General features: G+C 48.5%; 1 protein-coding gene and 1 long non-coding RNA gene across 2 annotated transcripts; both read left to right on the top strand.

Annotated features, from left to right (window-relative positions):
- The first annotated feature begins 2,207 nt into the window (after positions 1-2,207).
- Positions 2,208-4,823, top strand: LOC122479636. The gene is made up of 2 exons (XR_006296388.1): positions 2,208-2,934; positions 4,554-4,823. It is a non-coding gene; the product is annotated as an uncharacterized LOC122479636 (long non-coding RNA).
- Positions 4,824-5,525: 702 nt separating this feature from the next.
- Positions 5,526-18,869, top strand: OVGP1 (oviductal glycoprotein 1). The gene is made up of 11 exons (XM_043573351.1): positions 5,526-5,550; positions 6,164-6,193; positions 6,386-6,809; positions 8,043-8,099; positions 8,323-8,488; positions 8,970-9,094; positions 10,363-10,471; positions 10,568-10,753; positions 12,301-12,417; positions 16,952-17,087; positions 18,032-18,869. The coding sequence occupies exons 1-11, from the start codon at positions 5,526-5,528 to the stop codon at positions 18,550-18,552; spliced, it is 1,896 nt and encodes a 631-aa protein (XP_043429286.1). The 3' UTR covers positions 18,553-18,869.
- Positions 18,870-19,689: the final 820 nt, after the last annotated feature.

Raw genomic sequence — 19,689 nt, 5'->3', positions numbered from 1 at the left:
GAGGCATCAGGGTGTTCGTCTTCTAGCTCGTTGTCTGTGTGCTTCCCCAGCCCTTAGAGCAGCTGGTTGGAACTTAAAGTAAATGTTGAGTCACTTGGGTTGATGGGCTGGCTACCACCATAAATCATGGTCAATTACGGATTATGAAACTCCATACAATCAATTATGTACTTTAGTGCTTTGCAAGTTTAGCTCAGCTAAAATCACATGAAACTGAGGTAGTTTGAAGGAATATGGACGAAATAAATAAAGCTTCCATGCTGCACCCTTGCCAAGCATGAGCTCTTGTCACAATAACCCCCAAGTAAAAACTGGAATTTGTAGTCCTGTGCTGTACTGGGTTTGGGGTAGGTGGGAAGAAACCCTTCACCGTTCTTAACTACAGCTTCTTGGAAGGTAATAGGGTGGGTGGGTAGAAACATTTTAAGTTCTCAGAGGTAAACTTCACAAAGTTGTGATGGCCTAGAGAAAGGAGGGGTGAGGTGGGTAGGAACTAAATTTGCCTAGTCCTTTTCCTGGTGAACTCAGCCATGGTGGAGAGGAAAGCAGTGGAGATGAGAACCCAAGGAAATGTCCACCTGTATCAGGGTGTTTAAAATGACAGGAAAGAAAGAAAACCTAGGTTTTGAAGAACCACATTAAATTGTTTAAAAAAAAAAAGGGGGGGGCACTTGGGTGGCTCAGTCGGTTAAGCATCTGACTTCGGCTTAGGTCATGATCTCACGGTTCGTGAGTTCGAGCCCCACGTCGGGCTCTGTGCTGGCAGCACAGCCTGGAGCCTGCTTCACATTCTGTGTCTCCCTCTCTGCCCCTTCCCTGCTCATGCTGTGTCTCTCTCTGTCTCAAAAATAAACATTTAAAAAAAAATTGGTTTAGATTCTGATCTGTGCTGATGAGAGTGATCACATCTGTTGATTGCCACCGAGACATTTGCAAACCTAATCAAAATCACCCCCCCCCCCCGGGCTGCGTGTGTGTGTGTGTGTGTGTGTGTGTGTGTGTGTGTGTGTGTGTGACAGTGAGCAAACAATGAGAAATGCGGTATTACACGTAGGGTTATTCACTTGGGGCCTGGATATGGGAATGGTTTCAGTAGCATGAGCATAGACTTACTGGTGAGTTTGATTTCCAACTGGTCATTTTACTTTGCTTAAAACTGTGGGCATTTATGTTGCATTTAATTTCACTGGTTCAGATGTCTAATGCTGGAATGAATCCACTTCCCTGACTTCATTGTTCTTACTCTGAAGCCCATCAGCCTGACTCACTCTATTCCACTGCTAATCCCCAGTCCGTGGTTACAGGAAGCTTGCTCCTTGGGTAGTGAGTTCCCAGAGCCGAATGCTGAAGGAGGCTCAAGTATGGTTTCAGGTGGCACCAGACATTGCTCTGGTTCCCAAGGTATCTCTCCTGCCCCACAGGACAGGCGGTCAGCTCTTTAATAAATAGCTACATAGGCATTTCATGCTGACTCCCCACGTTACAGCAGCAAAAATACCCAAACAGTATTACCTTCATCAAATATTCTTTTTTGAACTGCCTCAATGTTTAAACTATATGAAATTAGAGGTTTGGGAATAATCCACATTTTCTAGTACATGTTAGTATTTTAAAAATCCTCACGCACGGGGGCACCTGGGTGGCTCAGTCACTTGAGCGTCCGACTGGCTCAGGTCATGATCTCGCAGTCGGTGAGTTCAAGACGTGCATCAGGCTCTGTGCTGATAGCTCAGAGCCTGGAACCTGCTTCGGATTCTGTGTCTCTCTCTCTCTGCCCCTCCCTGCTCATGCTCTGTCTCTCTCTGCCAAAAATAAATAAACATTAAAAAAAATTTTTTTAAATCCTCATGCACAACGAAAAATAATCTTTTATCTTGAATATTGGGAAACACTGCTCTGTCTAGCCACTTTATTGTTAAAAACATTTTTTTTTAAGTTAACTCCACGCCACTTGTGGGACTTGAACTCACAACCCCCAGATCAAGAGTCACATGCTTGCGGAGCACCTGGGTGGCTTGGTTGGTTGAGCGTCTGACTTCGGCTCAGGTCATGATCTCACGGTCCGTGGGTTCGAGCCCTGCGTCGGGCTCTGTGCTGACCGCTCAGAGCCTGGAGCCTGTTTTGGATTCTGTGTGTCCCTCTCTCTCTGCCCCTCCCCTGTTCATTCTCTGTCTCTGTCTCAAAAATAAATAAACGATAAAAAAAAAAAAAAAAAAGAGTCACATGCTCGTGATCTGAGCCAGCCAGGCACCCTCATCCCATTCATTTTAAAGATGTAAAATGGTTAAGATCTTTTAAGTTTGCACCAATCCATAGTCAACACTCTGGGCTCTTGGATTCATTCAATCAATTGATTTTGTTCAAGTCATACTTGTCCAATTTATCCACATGAGTATCACAAAAGTTTGGCCAAATGCTTTGCTAAAACCGAGGTATTTTGGCTCTGATCTTGCCTTCGTCTACTTGGGGATTGTAAAATCTGGGAGGGGGTGCGCTGCCATAGGCATTTCTTCAGTAAGTCAACTAAAAGACGTTTGTAAATGTTTTCCCATGAGAACGGGCTAGGCACCAGGGAGGAGTATTTTCAAGTATCCGGGTGGGTGTGTAAAATAACAATGGTATTTTTTGACAGCAAAATGTCAAGGATTGAAAGCAGACAGAGCGACATGGCATACTGACTTTCAACAGAACCCTCACTCGGCATTTACTATTCATCATCTGCTATACACATGGAGTCCTAGTTCCTACCCTTGGCATGATCGTCCCTGAATGAAGCAGAGGTCCCTCCCGGGCATCCATTGTTACATCGTGGTGTTCTTTATATCCATAGCAAAGGAATCAATGCATCCATAGCAAAGGCATGGAATCAATGGTTAGGTCTGAGATCCTGCCTTGTCCACTGCAGCAGAATAGGATCCCAGAGGACTGACCCAGGTACAGATGAGGACGGTGCAGATTGGCAGGCAGACTGAGCTCTGTGCTGGGGACAGCATTAGGAGCTAGTGCCTCCTGGAGGGAGTCGGGATGGAAAGGCACAAACCTAGTGGGAAATCTCAGTGATACGGAATCTGGGGGACAGGAGGTGGCAGGAGGGAGGCTCAGAATTAGAGAGAGGCATGCATCCACATCAGGGAGGTCTTAAAAGATAGCCAGCAAAGGCCCCAGGTGCCTGGCAAGACTGAGTCAGGACCCAGGCCCTGGGAAACAACTGTAGTGCCTACAGTTTACAGAACAGGAAGAAAAATGAATTCAGAGACCCATTAACAAGAATTAGGGGACCTGGGCTAGAAATTGGGAAACAAGTAAGAGCATGGTCCTTAGTGTTAGAAACCACACCAGGGGTAATGTAGCCAGAGGTACAAGTTGTTGCCCATCCTAATCCAGTGTTGCCCTCAGGAGGCTTAATTATTTCCTGATTCAGGTTACTGTTAGCCCAAGGAATGGAGGGTGGCATTGAGCAGGTAGGTGGGACTCCAGTGGCCCCAGTGATGGTACAGAGTAAGTCTCTTTGGTGATAAAACTCACATTTTCCCCCACTGCACCTATCCAAGAGAGATGAGAGAGATGCATACATCTCCAAGAGAGAGACATACACTAGGGGGTGTGAACAATCTGTTCACTAGACTAGAAGCTCCCTGAGAGCAGAAACTGTCTTGATCACCATTGCATCTAGAGTGCCTAGCAGGGCCTGGCACATGCTCAACAGGTATTTGTTGAGTACTTAAGGCAAGGCAAAGATGGATGAGTAAGTGGAGACAGTCTCTTTTAGGTGGGGTATTCCATCAGGCTTACCTAGAGTTTTACTGAAATATTCCTTGCCTACACATCCTATAACATCTATTGTTTTTATTCCATGGTATCCAAGCAGTCTTCTTTTTTTTAAATTTTTTTTAAAGTTTATTCACTTTTGAGAAAGAGAGAGACAGAGCATAAGCAGGGAAGGGGCGGAGAGAGAGAGAGAGAGAGAGAGAGAGAGAGAGAGAATCCGAAGCAGGGTCCAGGCGAGAGAGAGAGAGAGAGAGAGAGAGAGAGAGACAGAATCCGAAGCAGGGTCCAGGCTCCAAACTGTCAGCACAGAGCTCCAGGTGGGACTCAAACTCACGAACCGTGAGATCATGACCCAAGCTGAAGTCGGATGCTCAACCGACTGAGCCACCCACGTGCCCCCAAGCAATCTTCTGATTAAAAAATTGATCTTCCTGGTTTCTTCATACTGGAAGTGGAACTAATTTAACCACTAGTCATTGTATTTTGCCGTGTCATTTATTATATTGACATCTGGTTAGTACCTCGGTGAAGTGTGGATGAGGTGAGCAGTGTCAGTCTCTGAGAAGATGAGCATCCGATTTCTGGTCCTCCATGATTGAGATTCAGATCGTGAAATATGGGACCTACTCATGATTTGAGATCCTTCGTAGCAGAAAATGAAAACTGACGGATCATAAAAGCATCTGGCTACATATCTATTTTTGTTTATCCTTCATATTGTTGTTGTTGTATTTTTAAAATATTGGCTTTCAGGTATCCAGAGTTGTATTCCTTATATTCCTTAGGTTCATAACACGTTCTCAGCATTGGCTCGTGTACTGGCTCAAACACCGTTGACCCGCACGAAAATTCAGATTTTTGTCTTCTCTTGAGAAACTGAGGGATCTTCCAACACTGGGTCTATTTCACTACATGGCAGCCGTGAGTGGTTACTCAGAACAGCTGCCTCTGTTCATACCCATCTCTAGTGTCTCCTGACCAAGAGGCTTCATGTTAGTTGGTGTATGTCACTCGGCTCGGACTGCTATCCTTCTAATAAAGTGGAGAGTGAGCTATTTTATTGAGCCCGCTTCACCCATTTACTTTACCTGCCTGGCGAGTCTTGGATGGGAGTTTGAGAACCCGGCTCTGCTGGGCAACTGTTCTGGCATCCTTAGTAACAGCTACCGTTCGCTGAGCCCTTATTACGAGCAAAGCCCTGAACTAACAATGTTTTTTATGTCATCTCGTTGACTCCTATAAAACCGTATGAGCTGTTTTACGAGTGCGGAAGCTGAAGCTCAAAAAGCTAAGCAACACGGAGGTTCAAACCTTACCGTGCCTAGGTCCGAGGCTGGGACTTTTAAACTTTATATTCCACCCCTTCCCCAACTAATAATCCGGTAACAATGGAATGACTGCCTCCATATAGTGTGTACTCCTCATACTCAGTCCCTGTGGCGCGAATCCCAGGAAGTGGGCTGAGCGCTGCCCTGCCCTCGCCCTGGCCCGTGGCGGACACCCACCGTGTGCCAGGGTCAGACCCAGCTGCTGCTTTGTTGGTTTTGAGGGAGGACGGGAGGCTGCTGGCATCACTGTGGCTCTGATGGAGGACGGGAGGCGCTGGGGTCACTGTGACGCGGCGGCAGCCCATTCATCACCGCCCCTGGTTTTGTGTGTGTGTAGCCAGGCTATGTCAGCACTGTCCCGGGCCTGTGCCCGGGGAAGTTCCTATAAAGGCACTCGAGCCCCAGCTTTGTAGCTCTCAGACCTTTGAGATGGGGAGCCTGTTGCTGTGGGTTGGTGAGTGTGGCAGTTCCCAGCCCCTGCAAGGTCACTCGGTCCAGCAGACAGCAATGTTCAAGGCCTCTTGAGTGCCTGAGAAGCAGCCTAGGACTCGGGGTGGGGGTGGGGGCAGCTTAGGTGGAGGTGGGATGGGACATGGGGAAGGCACAGAGGAGCCCAGGCAGGAGTCATCTGAGCAGTGGTTCTCAAATCCAGCTGCCCATTAAATATCTTTATGCCCAGTTCCACCTTGGACCAGTGAAATCTGAATCTCCTCCCCTGGACCTCCAGGGGGAGGAGCCAGAGTATCACTTTTTGTACTTGCAGCCAAGGCGACAACCACTGGCCTACGGCTTTCGCTGACTTCTAAGTCATCGCTGTCCCTGTGCCGAGCCTGTGTGTATCCACATGGTGTTGGTTGGGGTTAAATAGGAGCTTTGATAGATTTGGCTCCACTGGTTCAACTTAGAGAAGAGGAAACAGGTGAAGGGAGGCTGTCTCCATTTGTGCATCTGTGTCTGGCTCTGGGGCACGGGTGGTGGGTGCCCGGGAGGACTGGAGGGTGGCCGGGGCAGGTCACTCGGGGCATGCATGTGAATCAGAGCGTGATTCCACCCTTTGTTTCCTGCAGGGCTGGTTCTTGTGCTGAGGCACCACGACGGTAAGGAGAGTGTGTCCTCCTCTCTGGAGCCAGGGAGCTCCCCCAGCTGAGGAGCGCTCTGTGTTGAGTGTCTCCCGCAGCCCCTCCCTGCCCTGGCCCCTGTGTCAGGGACCATCCATCCACTGCAGTTGAGCAGAAGATTTTGAGTCACCTGCCACTTGTCACTCTGCGTTGGCAGGGTCCAGACTTGAGGATCCATCCTATCAGGATTTTATAAGGCGTTCTTTCCCCCCTGGGGCCTCAGCGGTTGGGGTGAAGGGGGAATCAGACCTCAGTCTAGCTTTGGGGTGTGTTTGTATGTGGGGGTTACGGTGGCCTGGCCTCTCGGGCTGTGTTCACACCGCTCCGTGGAAGCTGAGCTCCACCCTCTCCCTGGGTCTCTGCCAACTAACGCACGTTCTCCCTTGCCAGGCGCCGCCCACAAACTGGTGTGTTATTTTGCCGGCTGGGCGCAGAGCCGACCTGGCCCTGCCTCGATCTTGCCCCGTGACCTGGACCCCTTCCTCTGTACCCACCTGATATTTGCCTTCGCCTCAATGAACAACAATCGCATCGTTGCTAAGGATTTCCGGGATGAGAACATTATCTACCCAGAGTTCAACAAGCTCAAGGAGAAGTGTGTTCCGATGGCCTGTGGGGATTGGATTTTCAGATTTTACAAATAGGAGAAAATTAAGCCTATTTTCTCTTGTGACTTATCAACTTTCTTCTGATTCTTCGGGTCCTAGCCTCCTCTCACAGGGGGCTCGGGATCATCTCTGCCTGAGAATTCCCTGAGGAATAACACCCTGAGCTCATTCTTGCCTCCTTGCCTTTGTTGCCTCTGCCTAGTAACCCTCAGCTCACCCTTCAAGCCAGAGGGAAGGAGTTCATGTACTAATGCTATTAAAATGCTTCGGGGAGGGGGGTGGGGCGCGTGGGTGGCTCAGTCAGTTAAGCGTCTGATTTCAGCTCTGGTCATGATCTCGTGGTTTGTGAGTTTGAGCCCCACATCAGGCTCCACACTCACAGCGTGGAGCCTGCTTGGGATTCTCTCTCTCTCCCTCTCTGTCTCTGCCCTTCCCCAACTTGAGCTTTCTCTCTCTCTCTCTCTCAAAATAAATAATAAACTTAAAAAACATTTTAAAAATGCAAAAAAAAAATGCTTCAAGGAGGGTCCGCATATCACAGATGCTTCACAAATGCTAGTGTCTTTATCACCATTTGTCACCTGCACCCCACCCCTCCAGGACAGTGAGGTCCCCGAGGGAAGGGGCAGTGTCTCCTGTATATTTGCGTACCAGTGGTTAGGTGAGTGCCTTGAGCAGAAGTGGTGCTCAGTAAGTGCTTGTATTTCTGTCCCCAGCTCTCTTGGGTTCTCTCCCTGTCCAAGGAGAGGTCTGTCACTGCGCTAATAGTTATAGATGGCCAGGGGAGAAATCCCACATCACTAGATCACAAGCTCCCTGTGAGCAGGGAGCTTGTCTGTCTTGTTCTCTGTTGTATCACAGTCAAGCACCTAAGGCAATCAACGGCACATAGTAATTACTCAATAAATATTTGTTGACTAAGAAAACGGTGAAGAGAAACATCTTGAGACTACTTCTTTTCCTTCGCACAAGAGCATCATGAGATGTGGGGGAGTTTGGTGGACTTTGGACATCCTGGGAGGTCGGGTTGTGATGATGCATGGGTTGAATGTTCTCCCCTCTTTTCCTTTCTTTTCTTCCCTGTTCTCTGCTCTGCACTTCTCTGCCCCTCCCTCCACCTGACTTCCCCTTTCACTCCCCTCCCCCCCTAACTTTCTGCTGTTCCCCAGGGGCCCACTGGAGTGGGGACCCAGCTTACCTCCCTCTATCCCGCATCACAGGAACAGGAAGCTGAAAACACTGCTGTCCATTGGTGGGTGGAACTTTGGCACAACCAGGTGACACTTTGGGGCCCCTCCCTGCTGCTTGAATTCCCCATCCCTGGGTATTTGGCCCCCAGGGCTGGGAGGGGCTTTTAAGAAGGGCTGGGAGTTTCAAAGACCTGCCTTTCTTTCTTCCAGCCCTTGTCTGCGGGCCAGCTGCCAGGTGCAAACCAAGGGGCTTTGTGGGGGTTGTGGTTCTGAGAAAAGCCTTCCTTGCCTCACCCCGGGTCTCCTGCAGGTTCACCACCATGCTTTCCACATCGGCCAACCGGGAAAGGTTTATTGATTCAGTTATATCCCTCCTGAGGACACATAACTTTGATGGTCTGGACCTCTTCTTCCTGTACCCCGGAGTAAGAGGCAGTCCCATGAGGGACCGATGGACTTTTCTCCTCTTAATTGAAGTAAGGCCAAGTCTGGAAGCTCCAGAATCCAGAAATGATTCTACTTTTATCATATCTGGGCTCGGGGCGTAGGAGGAGCAGAAGGCCAGGTGGGGGCAGGGGCGGGAGAGCGGTAGCAGAATGTTCTTTTACTGCCATCCTAGAAGGGTCTGGCAAAAAGAGCAGGAGTCCTCGTAGTGGCTCTTTTTCACTGTCACACCCAGGTCCTGCTCCAGCACTGCAGCCCAAGTGATGCCTCCTCGGTGCAGCTTCCTGGCCTCCCACAGGCAGCCTGTGCTCCCCCTGCCCGGCCAGCCCTCTATTAAGTCACTTACCACGTTGGCTCAAGGCCGCCTCTGTCACGAGCCTGGGGCAGGGGCTGTGTCTGACTCACCTCTGTGTCCCTAGAGCCTGGCTCAAGGGGCTCTGTAAATAAAGGTATCCTGGATGATTCTTTCCCTGACTGCTCTGTCTGGATCTGTGCATCTGCCTTTTTTGGCAGGAGCTCCTGTTTGCCTTCCAGAAGGAGGCGCAGCTTACCAGGCGTCCCAAGCTGCTGCTCTCTGCCGCCGTCTCTGGGGATGAACAAATCATCAAAACAGCTTATGAAGTGCTCCTTCTGGGAAGGTGAGTGGGTGCTGCCTGGGGGGCAGGAGGGAAGGAGGCACGTCACGCTCAGAACCCTGGCGTGGCACAAACGCTCTGCCTGTGAGCTCTCCATGTGCAAGTGCTATTTGGGGGGGCCAGCAGAGGAACATAGGTGGGGACAGGGATCAGCCCCACATACCCTGGGCTTTCTTTAGGAGACCAGACGTAGCTGTAGGACCAGTGCCCACAGTCACATCATCTCGGGCAGAGCCTTCTGCAAAGCTCTTTGCTGAGTCTCGAAGGAGAGAATACCAGGGGCCCGGCCTCTGCCGTCCCAGAGTACAGCTGTAGACATACACTGTGGGGCACATGGCGGGCATCAGAGAGCCAGATGAGTTAGCAGCCACCGACACAAAAACAGAAATAGGCATGCCCAACCAGGTCTAGTTTTCAGAGCGCGGGTCTCTGTAAAAAAGTTACAAAGCTAAACAAAGAACCGCTCATAACTCACTCTCTCTGGACACGCCAGTTCTGGGCTAATTTTCTTGAACCTCAAGAATCGAGTGTTGACAGAGGAGCCGCTGAGGCTAACAGAGACCAAAATAGAGGATGGCGTGGTTCGGTGTGTGATTACAGGGAGCCTGGTTTCAGTGTGGGGACAAAAGGGAGGGACCCCATGGGACATAGAGTTTGTCAGCATCGGTCTCAACGGCCGGGCAGGCCAGCTGGGTGACTTGAGGCCAGTTAGTTAACCTCGGAGTCTCAACGGCTTAAGCTCTAAAACGGAGAGAGCGATGGTACTGAGGCCAGCGGCCAGATCAAAATTAAATGCTGGCATTTTTGTGCACTGGTGCACTGCTGACCTGGTAAGTACTTGGTTACACTTGGTCATCCGGAGAGTGTTCTGGAAGAGATGGTTTCACTGGTGTCTTGAACGGCGGAAGCATGGAAGCTGTGTAGCTGCTGTGGGGAGTACCGCCTTCCTCCTGACAGCATGACCGAGGTCGTGACAAGTGACCTCGGTTGGCACTTGTGTCAGGCGTGAATGTGTTTTTTGGTCCGACTCCTGTCTACTTCCACGGAAACTCTCAGGATGGCCTTGGTCTTCATGCACGGCTGTCCCTAGCCAGCATTTTGCTGCAGTGACACATCTCGAGTGGCTGGCACAGATGGGCAGGCACCCCAGGCCAAAACGGGGGAGAAGCTGGAGTGGCCAGTACGCAGCCAGTCAGCTGGTTAGTCCTCTGGCGACCTGACTCGAAATCTGCTTAGCCCAACCTTCCTATCTCCTCCTTCTGCCCTTGCAGGCTCCTGGATTTCATCAGCGTCTTGTCTTATGACTTTCATGGGAGCTGGGAAAAGTTCACAGGACACAATAGTCCCCTGTTCTCTCTGCCTGGAGACCCCAAATCTTCGGTAAGGAAAGATCTCGAGGGGCCCCGACACCTGCCCCTGAGCCCAGGCCATTGGCCGTCAGTAACAAGGAGGGGTTTGTGTTCTTCCCACCTGCAGGCACATGCCATGAAATACTGGCGGAATCTGGGGGCACCTCCAGAGAAGCTCCTCATGGGGCTCCCCACCTATGGACGGACGTTTAACCTCCTCAAGGCCTCTAATAATGGGCTACAGGCTGAAGCTAAGGGTGTTGCACTTTCAGGAAAGTACACCAAGCAAGATGGCTTCTTGGCTTATTATGAGGTGACAGGAATAGAGACCTCTGTCTATTAGTCAGGTCTCCATCCTCTGTTGGGGCAAGAGCAAAGACAACAGGGCAAAGGCAAGGGTGACGGCGGGAGGACAAAGAGGTAGTTTACTAGCGCAAGAGAAATCCACTATATAAAGAGAATCTTAACTGTTATACAAGTCAATCCTGACTTACTCTCTGGCCTAAATAAAAACTATTAGTACCTGAAATAGATATAATTTCAAACATTTGCAAAAGTAAAAGAATAGTATCACCTCCTCCCCCCCTCTGCCACTACCACCTACCCCTCACCAGCTTCAATCTCGAACCGCTCTTGGCCCATCTTGTTTCATGTCCGCTCCCTGACTCCCTCCCTCCCGCTACGAGATTATGTTGAAGCAGTTCCAAGACCTCCTCTACTACAGGTTCTTTCCTCTTACCCCGATTCCACTCCCTGAATCCCCATCTCAACAAAGCTTGCTACTGAGTGGAGGAAAGAGACTTGGACCCAAGGGAATATAAAACATAAGAGAGGACAATAAGAGGCACAGGGTGTGTGGCTTAGGGATCTGGAAAGGTCTCATGGAGCAGGTAGCTTTAGAGCAGGGCTTTGGAGCACAGGAATGATCCTGATGGGCAGGAATGACAGGAGGGAAGGGCCCCGCAGGCCAAGGATGGCGGGTACGGAGGCACATGGTGTGCATGGGTGCCTTAGGTAGGAGTGGAGGCACAGTGCTCTGCGCTGACTGGGTAGAAATGTTTTCCTGCTAATCCAGTGAAGCGTGGTTATGAGTGATGGCATAGTTGAAATAATGGTCTTGAAAGACATTATAGACCAAAGACATGTTTGATAGACAGAACCTTTAAAGAACAGAAAGGAAGGAAGGAAGGAAGGAAGGAAGAAAAGAAAGAAAGAAAGAAAGAAAGAAAGAAAGAAAGAAAGAAAGAAAAGAAAGAAAGAAAAAGAAAGAAAGAAAAGCCTCAGACATTAGCTTCTGCAACCAGCTTGAATACTTCTGCTTCTTCGTGGCATATGGTTTCTAGCACAATGCTGGGCACCTAGCCAAACTCACAAGCCTGACTGATTGTAACAACCCAGTTCTCCTTACCTGAAATTTATTAGAGATTCACAAGCTAGTTTGATGGCCTCCAAGACGGGGCCCCTTTATGCTGATTTCTAAAGAAGACAGGAGAGGTTTGTTTATGGGAACTCTCTGAAAAAGATACAGGTTTGGTCAAGGGTCAGATAGGTTACCATTCGTAGTTTGATATTGGCATTATTTAGCAAACCCTGATTTGATTTTTAAGGATGTCAGCCACTCCTTGTTTCTCTCTTTCTTTCCATCACGGACATTAGAGAAAGGAACATATTTTAATACGAATTTGCTCAGAAAAGAGAGGAGGTCCTTTGTGAGTGGCTTTCCCCTCCCTCTTTGGTTTGCCTCTTCTCATTCCCTGGCAAGGGATTCTTGGATGCTTTGTCACTGGGAAAAGAGCAGTTTGCCTGCTGGTGCTTCTCTCCATGGACTTCCCGGCACTAACCTGGTGATCCTCCTGGCAGATTTGCTCCTTCGTCCAGAAAGCGACGAAGCGTTGGATTGACTATCAGCATGTCCCATACGCCTACAAGGGGAATGTGTGGGTTGGCTATGATGATGTCCTCAGCTTCAGTCACAAGGTAAGACATTGGTCCTTTCTTGCTCCAGCATATAGTTTCTTCTGGCTTCCATGAAGCTCTTATCTGTACGGTGTGTGTGTGTGTGTGTGTGTGTGTGTGTGTGTTTACTGGGTGGAGGTGAAAAGGTGAGATTTACTAGATCAGGTGAGTTTCAGGCATACCTGACCTAACTGGGGTTTCCTAAATCCGTCTATCCAATCTTCTTCTTCTTCCTTTTTTTTTTTTTAACTTTTATTCAGTTTTGAGAGACAGAGAGAGACAGAGCGTGAACAGGGGAGGGACAGAGAGAAAGGGAGACACAAAATCTAAAGCAGGCTCCAGGCTCCGAGTTGTGAGCACAGAGCCCTATGTGGGGCATGAACTCACCAACGGTGAGATCATGACCTGAGCCAAAGTTGGACACTTAACCAACTGAGCCACCCAGGCGCCCCTTAAATTTTTATTTTTAAGAGAGAGAGAGCAAGTGGGGGCACGACAGAAAGAGAGGGAGACAGAATCCCAAGCAGGCTCTGCATTGTCAACACAGAGCCCCATGTGGGGCTCAAACTCATAAACCGAGAGATCATGACCTGAGCCGAAATCAAGAGTCAGATGCTTAACTGACTGAGCCACCCAGGCGCCCCCTGCCCCAACCCTCTTCTTTGGAAGAAAAGGAGTCGCGGTTTTGAGGGGAGAAATGACTTCTCTCAGTTTATGCAGATTTTTGGCAACAGTTTCTTCTTTTCTGCTTGGGCCAGATAAGTTCACAACAGCTAAATACCAATATGAGGTAGAACTTGCTAAGTGCCCCGTGAATATCACTGAGATGTGTGTCAGGAGTAGGGAAGTCAAGGAGGGCTTCCTCAGGGAGGTGAGCGGCAGGAGATAATGACATGGGGTCAGAGGGTGCTGAAAGCTCATTCAAAGTAGGTTCAAAGAAAAATTTGGGTGGGGCAGAGAAGCTTTGTAAAGCGTAAGAGAAGGCAGTAAAGTACAGGTCAGTTTATAGAGGGACTTGAACGCTGGCAAAGACGTTTGGACCTCTTCTTGCAGGCATTTTAAGGCAAAATCAGGTTTCCGTGCAGGTACATGACCTGCAAGTTTGAAACCTTTAGAGCCTAACGGTGAGCACCTCCTCTCCCCACACAAGCAATGTTAAATGAAGTCGAGCCTGGCAGGTCTTTTTTTATAGTGAATTAAAACAGAAATGACATGCTTTGGTGATTTCTGAACCTGCCTCTGCTTTGGAATCACCTGAGACTTGATAAATGTAGAAAGATGTGGCTCCACCCCTGAATATTCAGCAGGTCTTAGAAAGAATCTGGGAACTGTTTTTACTATGTTTCCATGTGATCCTGCTGTAACCGGTTTGGCATTTTGGAAGCTCTGAGAGAGACTCGGAAGTGTGCCGGTGACATACTGAGGGTTGGACCAGGTGGTTGGAAGTGGAGGTAGGGTCTGAATGAGAAATTGTCAGCACTTGGCAACTGCCTGGATATCGGGTCTCATTAGAGAGAAGTCACTGTCTCCTCTACTATAGGTGACGCAGAAGCGACAGGTGTTGGCTGTTCTTTGGGGGAAGTTTGGGGTAGAAAGCACAAGGTGATAGGGCAGCATTCGTGAAGACCCACCGTGTACCTCCTCTGTGCACAGCACTGGGGGAGGCCCGCTGTGCAGAGAGAGGTGCAGAGTATGGCTTTCAGCCTCCAGGATCTTACTCCAGTTTGGGAACAGAGGACACACACAGAAAAATCCAGTGACTCAGTGGAATTACCCAGTTGGATGGAATTCAATATATGATCCACAGGACATGGGGGAGGGCATTGACCTGTGTGTCTGGGGAAGCCTGAGACCAGCAGGGATGGTGTTCTCGCGTTGAGGGGCAGTTACTGTGCCTTGCAGAACTAGAGGGGAACAGAGCCCCGTGTGAGGGTGGTTAAGGGATTTCATCACAGAATCCCAGAGCTGGAAGAAACCTCAGAGGTCATCATCGGGAGATAATTATCCCTGGATTTCTCAGCGTTTCTGCGCTGTCTGGGGATTCTGAGCAAAAGAAACAGAGCAGCTATAATAAAAGTAGAAAGCTGCCTTCCCCTCTTCCCCCAGAGCCTTTGCTGACTTTCAGAGATTGTAGAAGTCCCATCCCAGTGAAGCTCTCAAACCGTCCAGAGGGGAGAAGGGTCCGATTTGCCAGCTGTCTCACATAAGCTCAAGGCTCATAGTTTCAGGATCCCTCTCCTGTGCCGCAGACCTCACTGCACGTACAGGTGTATATCTGGCCTTCGCCATGTCATTCTTTGGGCAGCTAGGCCATGGGGAGCAAAGTCAAAGTGCTGTTGTGATTGGTCTTTTGCCATGAGTAATAATGGTCTGTCCTCTGATCCAGAGATCATGTGTGCGCACACATAAACTGGCAGGCTAACTTGGCTTGTAAGCAGAGTAAAATCTCAGAATCTTGACAATTTCAGCTTATCTATAATTGGGTTCCTCCTTCTTCCTATTTTACATTTGGGGAAAGTAAATCTCAGAAAGGAGCCCATTGATTTGGCCAAGTCATGTAGTTATTTGGATGTGATGGGGTCTGTCTTTCCCATTAGCCATGACAGAGAATACTAGCAAAGTAATAATAGGACTCGGATTTGGGTCTAAACCCTGCCATTTAGTTATAGGTGAGGGTTTTTTTTTTAATGATTTGTAAAAAATATTTTATTTTATTTTATTTTATTTTATTTTATTTTATTTTATTTTATAAAGAGAGAGAGATGCAGAGGTGGGGGGGAGAGAGAGAGAGAGAGAGAGAGAATCCCAATCCACGCTGGGCATAGAGCCTGACTTGGGGATCAATCCCATGACCCTGGGTTCATGACCTGAGCTAAAATCAAGAGTCAGACACTCAACTAACTGGACCACCCAGGCACCCCTATATCTGAAGTTTTTTTTTTTCAACGTTTTTTTTTAAATTTTATTTTTGGGACAGAGAGAGACAGAGCATGAACGGGGGAGGGGCAGAGAGAGAGGGAGACACAGAATCGGAAACAGGCTCCAGGCTCTGAGCCATCAGCCCAGAGCCTGACGCGGGGCTCGAACTCACGGACCGCGAGATCGTGACCTGGCTGAAGTCGGACACTTAACCGACTGCGCCACCCAGGCGCCCCTGAAGTTTTAAAAATCATGGACAAAAGCCTCTCTTTTCTTACCTGTGGAAAGGTGACAGTATTACCTGCTTTATCTCTTCTTTATAGTGTCACTGTGATATACGGCGTGAGGAAGTGGTTTTAAAATAATATAGCAACATCTGTGTTTCAGCATAATGACAATAATGATTGGCACTGGGACTCTGGTGAGACAGTTTTCATTATGTGCAAGGTTTTGATCCAAATATTTTACATGTAGGAATTCTTTTTAAAAAAATTGTCTTCCATTGTGGTTTATATACACAATGCAATACTACTCGGCAATGAGAAAGAATGAAATACGGCCCTTTGTAGCAACGTGGATGGAACTGGAGAGTGTTACGCTAAGTGAAGTAAGTCATATAGAGAAAGACAGATACCATACGTTTTCACTCTTAGGTGGATCCTGAGAAACTTAACAGAAGACCATGGGGTTAGGAAAAAAAAAGTTAGAGGGAGGGAGGCAAACCATAAGAGACTTTTAAAAACTGAGAATAAACTGAGAGTTGATGGGGGGTGGGAGGGAGGGGAGGGTGGGTGATGGGCATTGAGGAGGGCACCTGTTGGGATGAGCACTGGGTGTTGCATGGAAACCAATTTGACAATAAATTTCATATAAAAAATCATCTTTAAAATTGTGAAATATACATAAACATAAAATTTGCCATTTGGCCCATTTTTAAGTGTCCAGTTCAGCAGCATTAAGTGCAGTCACATTGTTTTGTAACTATCACCACCTTCTATCTATCTCCAGAACTTTTCTTTTAGAGAGAGAGAGAGAGAGAGAGAGAGAGAGAGAATCTTAAGCAGGCCTCATGGTCAGTACAGAGCCCAATGTGGGGCTTGATCCCATGGCCCTGGGATCATGACCTGCCCCGAAATCATGAGTCGGACACTGAACCAACTGAGCCACCCCGGCGCCCCTATCTCCAGAACTGTTTCATCTTCCCAAACTGAAACCCCATTCGCTTCTCCCTCACCCCCGATAGTGACCACCACTATGCTTTCCATTTATGGGAATGTGACTCCTCTACCTCCTACGAGTGGAATCGTACAATATTTGTCCTGTTGTGCTGGGCTTATTTCGCTCAGCGTAATGTCTCCAAGCTCCATCCATGCTGTAGCATTTGCATGAAGGGATTCTTCGGTTCCTAAAAAATATCGGAAATGTTATCCCTTTTTTTTACAAATGAGGCAAAGGTTTGTGTGACCTTTTCAAGATCCCTTAGCTAATAAGTGGTAAAGGCTAGATTCAAATACAGGCTGTAACTACCAACCATGCTACTGTAGTGTTTCCTGAGGGTCTGTCTTCAGTGTTTTGCCATTGTACCCAGTCTGGGGGATGGCCAGCACAGCAGGTTGACCGACTACTCCTTTTTCAGGCAAGGTTCATAAAAGGAGAGAATTTTGGGGGAGCCATGGTGTGGACGTTGGACCTGGATGACGTTAAGGGCACTTTCTGTGGCACTGGCCCTTTCCCCCTTGTCTCCAAGTTGCATAGTTTCCTGGTGCAAGCTGGTAAGTACCTATGGCTTGGAAGTGGGGTTGGGAGCAGATCTTTTAGATCTGCAGGCTTCGGTGAGACAGCATGGCACCGAAGGAAGAGAACAAACTTTGATGTCAGCCCAGTCCATTTCCTTGGCTTAGAGGCAGGCTCCATTTGACCCTCTGAGCTTTGTTTTCCCTATCTGCAAAACGGGAATGATCCTTATACTCATGACATTATTATAAGAACTATATGAGATAAGAAATGAAAACTGCTGGCTCAATGTTAGCGCTCAATATATGTCAGTTTATTCCTCAGAGGCTTCCTCCTGCTTTCGTGGGACAAGGGCCAGAAGAGGAAGTCGGATTTCTTTTGATAACCTCTTTGATAGTAGAGACTGCCCTGGTAGTTAGGAGATGGAATCTGGCATGCTACAGCTGCAGCATCCTTTGAGATTATTTATAACTATCATTTTAGGGACAAGGACACTGGGGCTCAGAAAGGCAATACTGCTAGTCGAGGGCAGAGATGGGACTCCAACCCAATTCTTTACAAAATGCTGTCAGGGCTCCTTGCCCTCCATGTTGTTCCTGGTGCCTTCTACCATGGGGGACACAGGAGGTTTCTGTTATTAGGCCTTGGGGGGCAGCAAGGTCTTGCTGAAGGTGCCATCAGTAAGGTCAAAGTGAGGCCTTAAGCATAGAAAACTGGCAGGCTTCTTGGGGTCGTTCCCCAGAAATGTAAATGTAAATGCCCATAGGTGCCTGGGATCATATCAACATGATGAGGCGAGGGAGCAGGGCTTCAATGTGGTGGGATTTTATCTATGCCCTCAAGTCAGTGCATTATGAAATCCTTCACTTCTGGATTTTGGGAGCAAGTACTTCAGCCCTGGAGTGGTCGTAGTCCTGCCAGCAATTAACAGGATGGGGAGGAAGCCGTAGGACTCTCATCCTGTTCTGATGATTTCCTCTAGAGTTCAGCTCAACTCCTTCACCAACATTTTGGCTCACAACTGCTATGAATTCTTTAAGAACTGACCCTGAAAGACCGACTGGAACCAATGATATGGGGCTTTTGTCCTCACAAGGAAAGTCTATGGCTTCTAACACCCATAGGAAGTCTGAAGATATGACTAGAGGCCACCAGAGTGGGATTGTGACCCCTACGAGTGAAACTATGTCCTTTGGAAAGCACACTGTGGCTGTGGAAATGAAGACTGAGACCCTTGGAGACGCTATGACTCACGGAGAGATGAGTATGGTTTCTATGCATGGTCAGACTAAGTCCCCTGGAGAGAGGATCGTGCCCCTTGGAAAGAGAGCTGTAGCCCCTGGCATGATGACTACCCCCTCCAGAAATATTACAGTCACTCCTGGCAGGCAGACCAAGACTCTTAGAAGAGAGCCCACCACTTCTGAGGTGGACACAGACCACCATGTTGGTGTTCAGACAGAAGCTGAAAGCAGGAGGCCATCCTCTGGCCCTGTCATCTAGCCCCAGGACACATTCCTCTTGCTTTGGACAAGCCCTGTGTTCCCATTAATGGGAACGAGTCCTCTGTCAGTTTGATGACCCTTCCAACAAGTGCTCTCTCTCTCTAAAGAAAGAAAACCCAGAAAACGCTGCTGTGTGTCAAGGAGCCTAAGCTCTGTTGAAGGCAGAAGCTGGGGAAAGCCCTTATCTTTTCTTGTAGATCCCCTGACAGGAGCTGCTCTTACCCAGACATTCATAAACCATTCATGGTTATGAGCAGGCCCCAAAGCCACAGGGAGTTCGTCTCTTTTCTGTTGAATAAACTGGAAACACAAGAATCCATCTGAGTTCCCTGGAGTTCTTTTCTTGAAATGACCTGAGCAATGCAATTGTCAGCTCTGCCTTTCAAGTTCACGTTCCCCTACTGCTGTTTTTGGAAGGAGGGAGTTTGGGTCTAGCCCATGCTGATGTTTTCCAGTGTGGATTATGTTGCTTCCCTCTCTGCCTTGAACAACACTCACTTTGCTGGTGGTCAGAGCCAGAATCTCTTCCAGGGCAGTTTCCCACAATCCTCTCATGTCACACCGGTGTAACATCTCCTCCCATTAATACATCAGAACTACTCTTTGCCAAGGTCACTGGTGATGCCCACGTTGTTAAATACAGAGTTCAAGTCTCACTTCTGATTCTCCTTGATGCAGCAGCAGCACTGGCACACTTGGTCACTTTGTCCTCCTTGATCCTCTTTCTTTCTTTCTTTCTTTCTTTCTTTCTTCTTTCTTTTTTAATATTTATTTATGTTTGGGAGAGTGAGTGTGCAAGCGAGTGGGGGAGGGGCAGAGAGAGAGGGAGACAGAGGATCTGAAGTGGGTTCTGCGCTGAGAGCAGAGAGCCTGAAGTGGGGCTCAAACTCACCAACTGTGAGGTCATGACCTGCACCGAAGTCGGACCCTTAACAGACTGAGCCACCTTTTGCCCCAGTGACACACTTCCTTAACTATGCTTCCGGGTTTTGATTTTACCTGACTGGTCATTCCTTCACAGCGTTCTGTGCTGATTTCTCCTCTTATCCCTGATCTCTTAATGTTGGGGAGCTCCAAGTCTCTTCCCTGGGTCCCTTTTCTTCGGTATTTACATTCACACCCTCTTGGTGTTGTC

The sequence above is a fragment of the Prionailurus bengalensis genome, chromosome C1, assembly GCF_016509475.1.
Source record: "Prionailurus bengalensis isolate Pbe53 chromosome C1, Fcat_Pben_1.1_paternal_pri, whole genome shotgun sequence".
NCBI lineage: Eukaryota > Metazoa > Chordata > Mammalia > Carnivora > Felidae > Prionailurus > Prionailurus bengalensis.
Note: the sequence above shows the minus strand (reverse complement) of the source record. Positions and strands in the feature narration are given on the sequence as shown.

Coding starts and splice junctions, on each gene's coding strand:
- OVGP1 (XM_043573351.1), top strand. CDS start 5,526: ATGGGGAGCCTGTTGCTGTGGGTTG. Junction 10,472..10,567: donor CTGGAGACCCCAAATCTTCG/GTAAGGAAAGAT, acceptor TCCCACCTGCAG/GCACATGCCATGAAATACTG. Junction 12,418..16,951: donor TCCTCAGCTTCAGTCACAAG/GTAAGACATTGG, acceptor CTCCTTTTTCAG/GCAAGGTTCATAAAAGGAGA.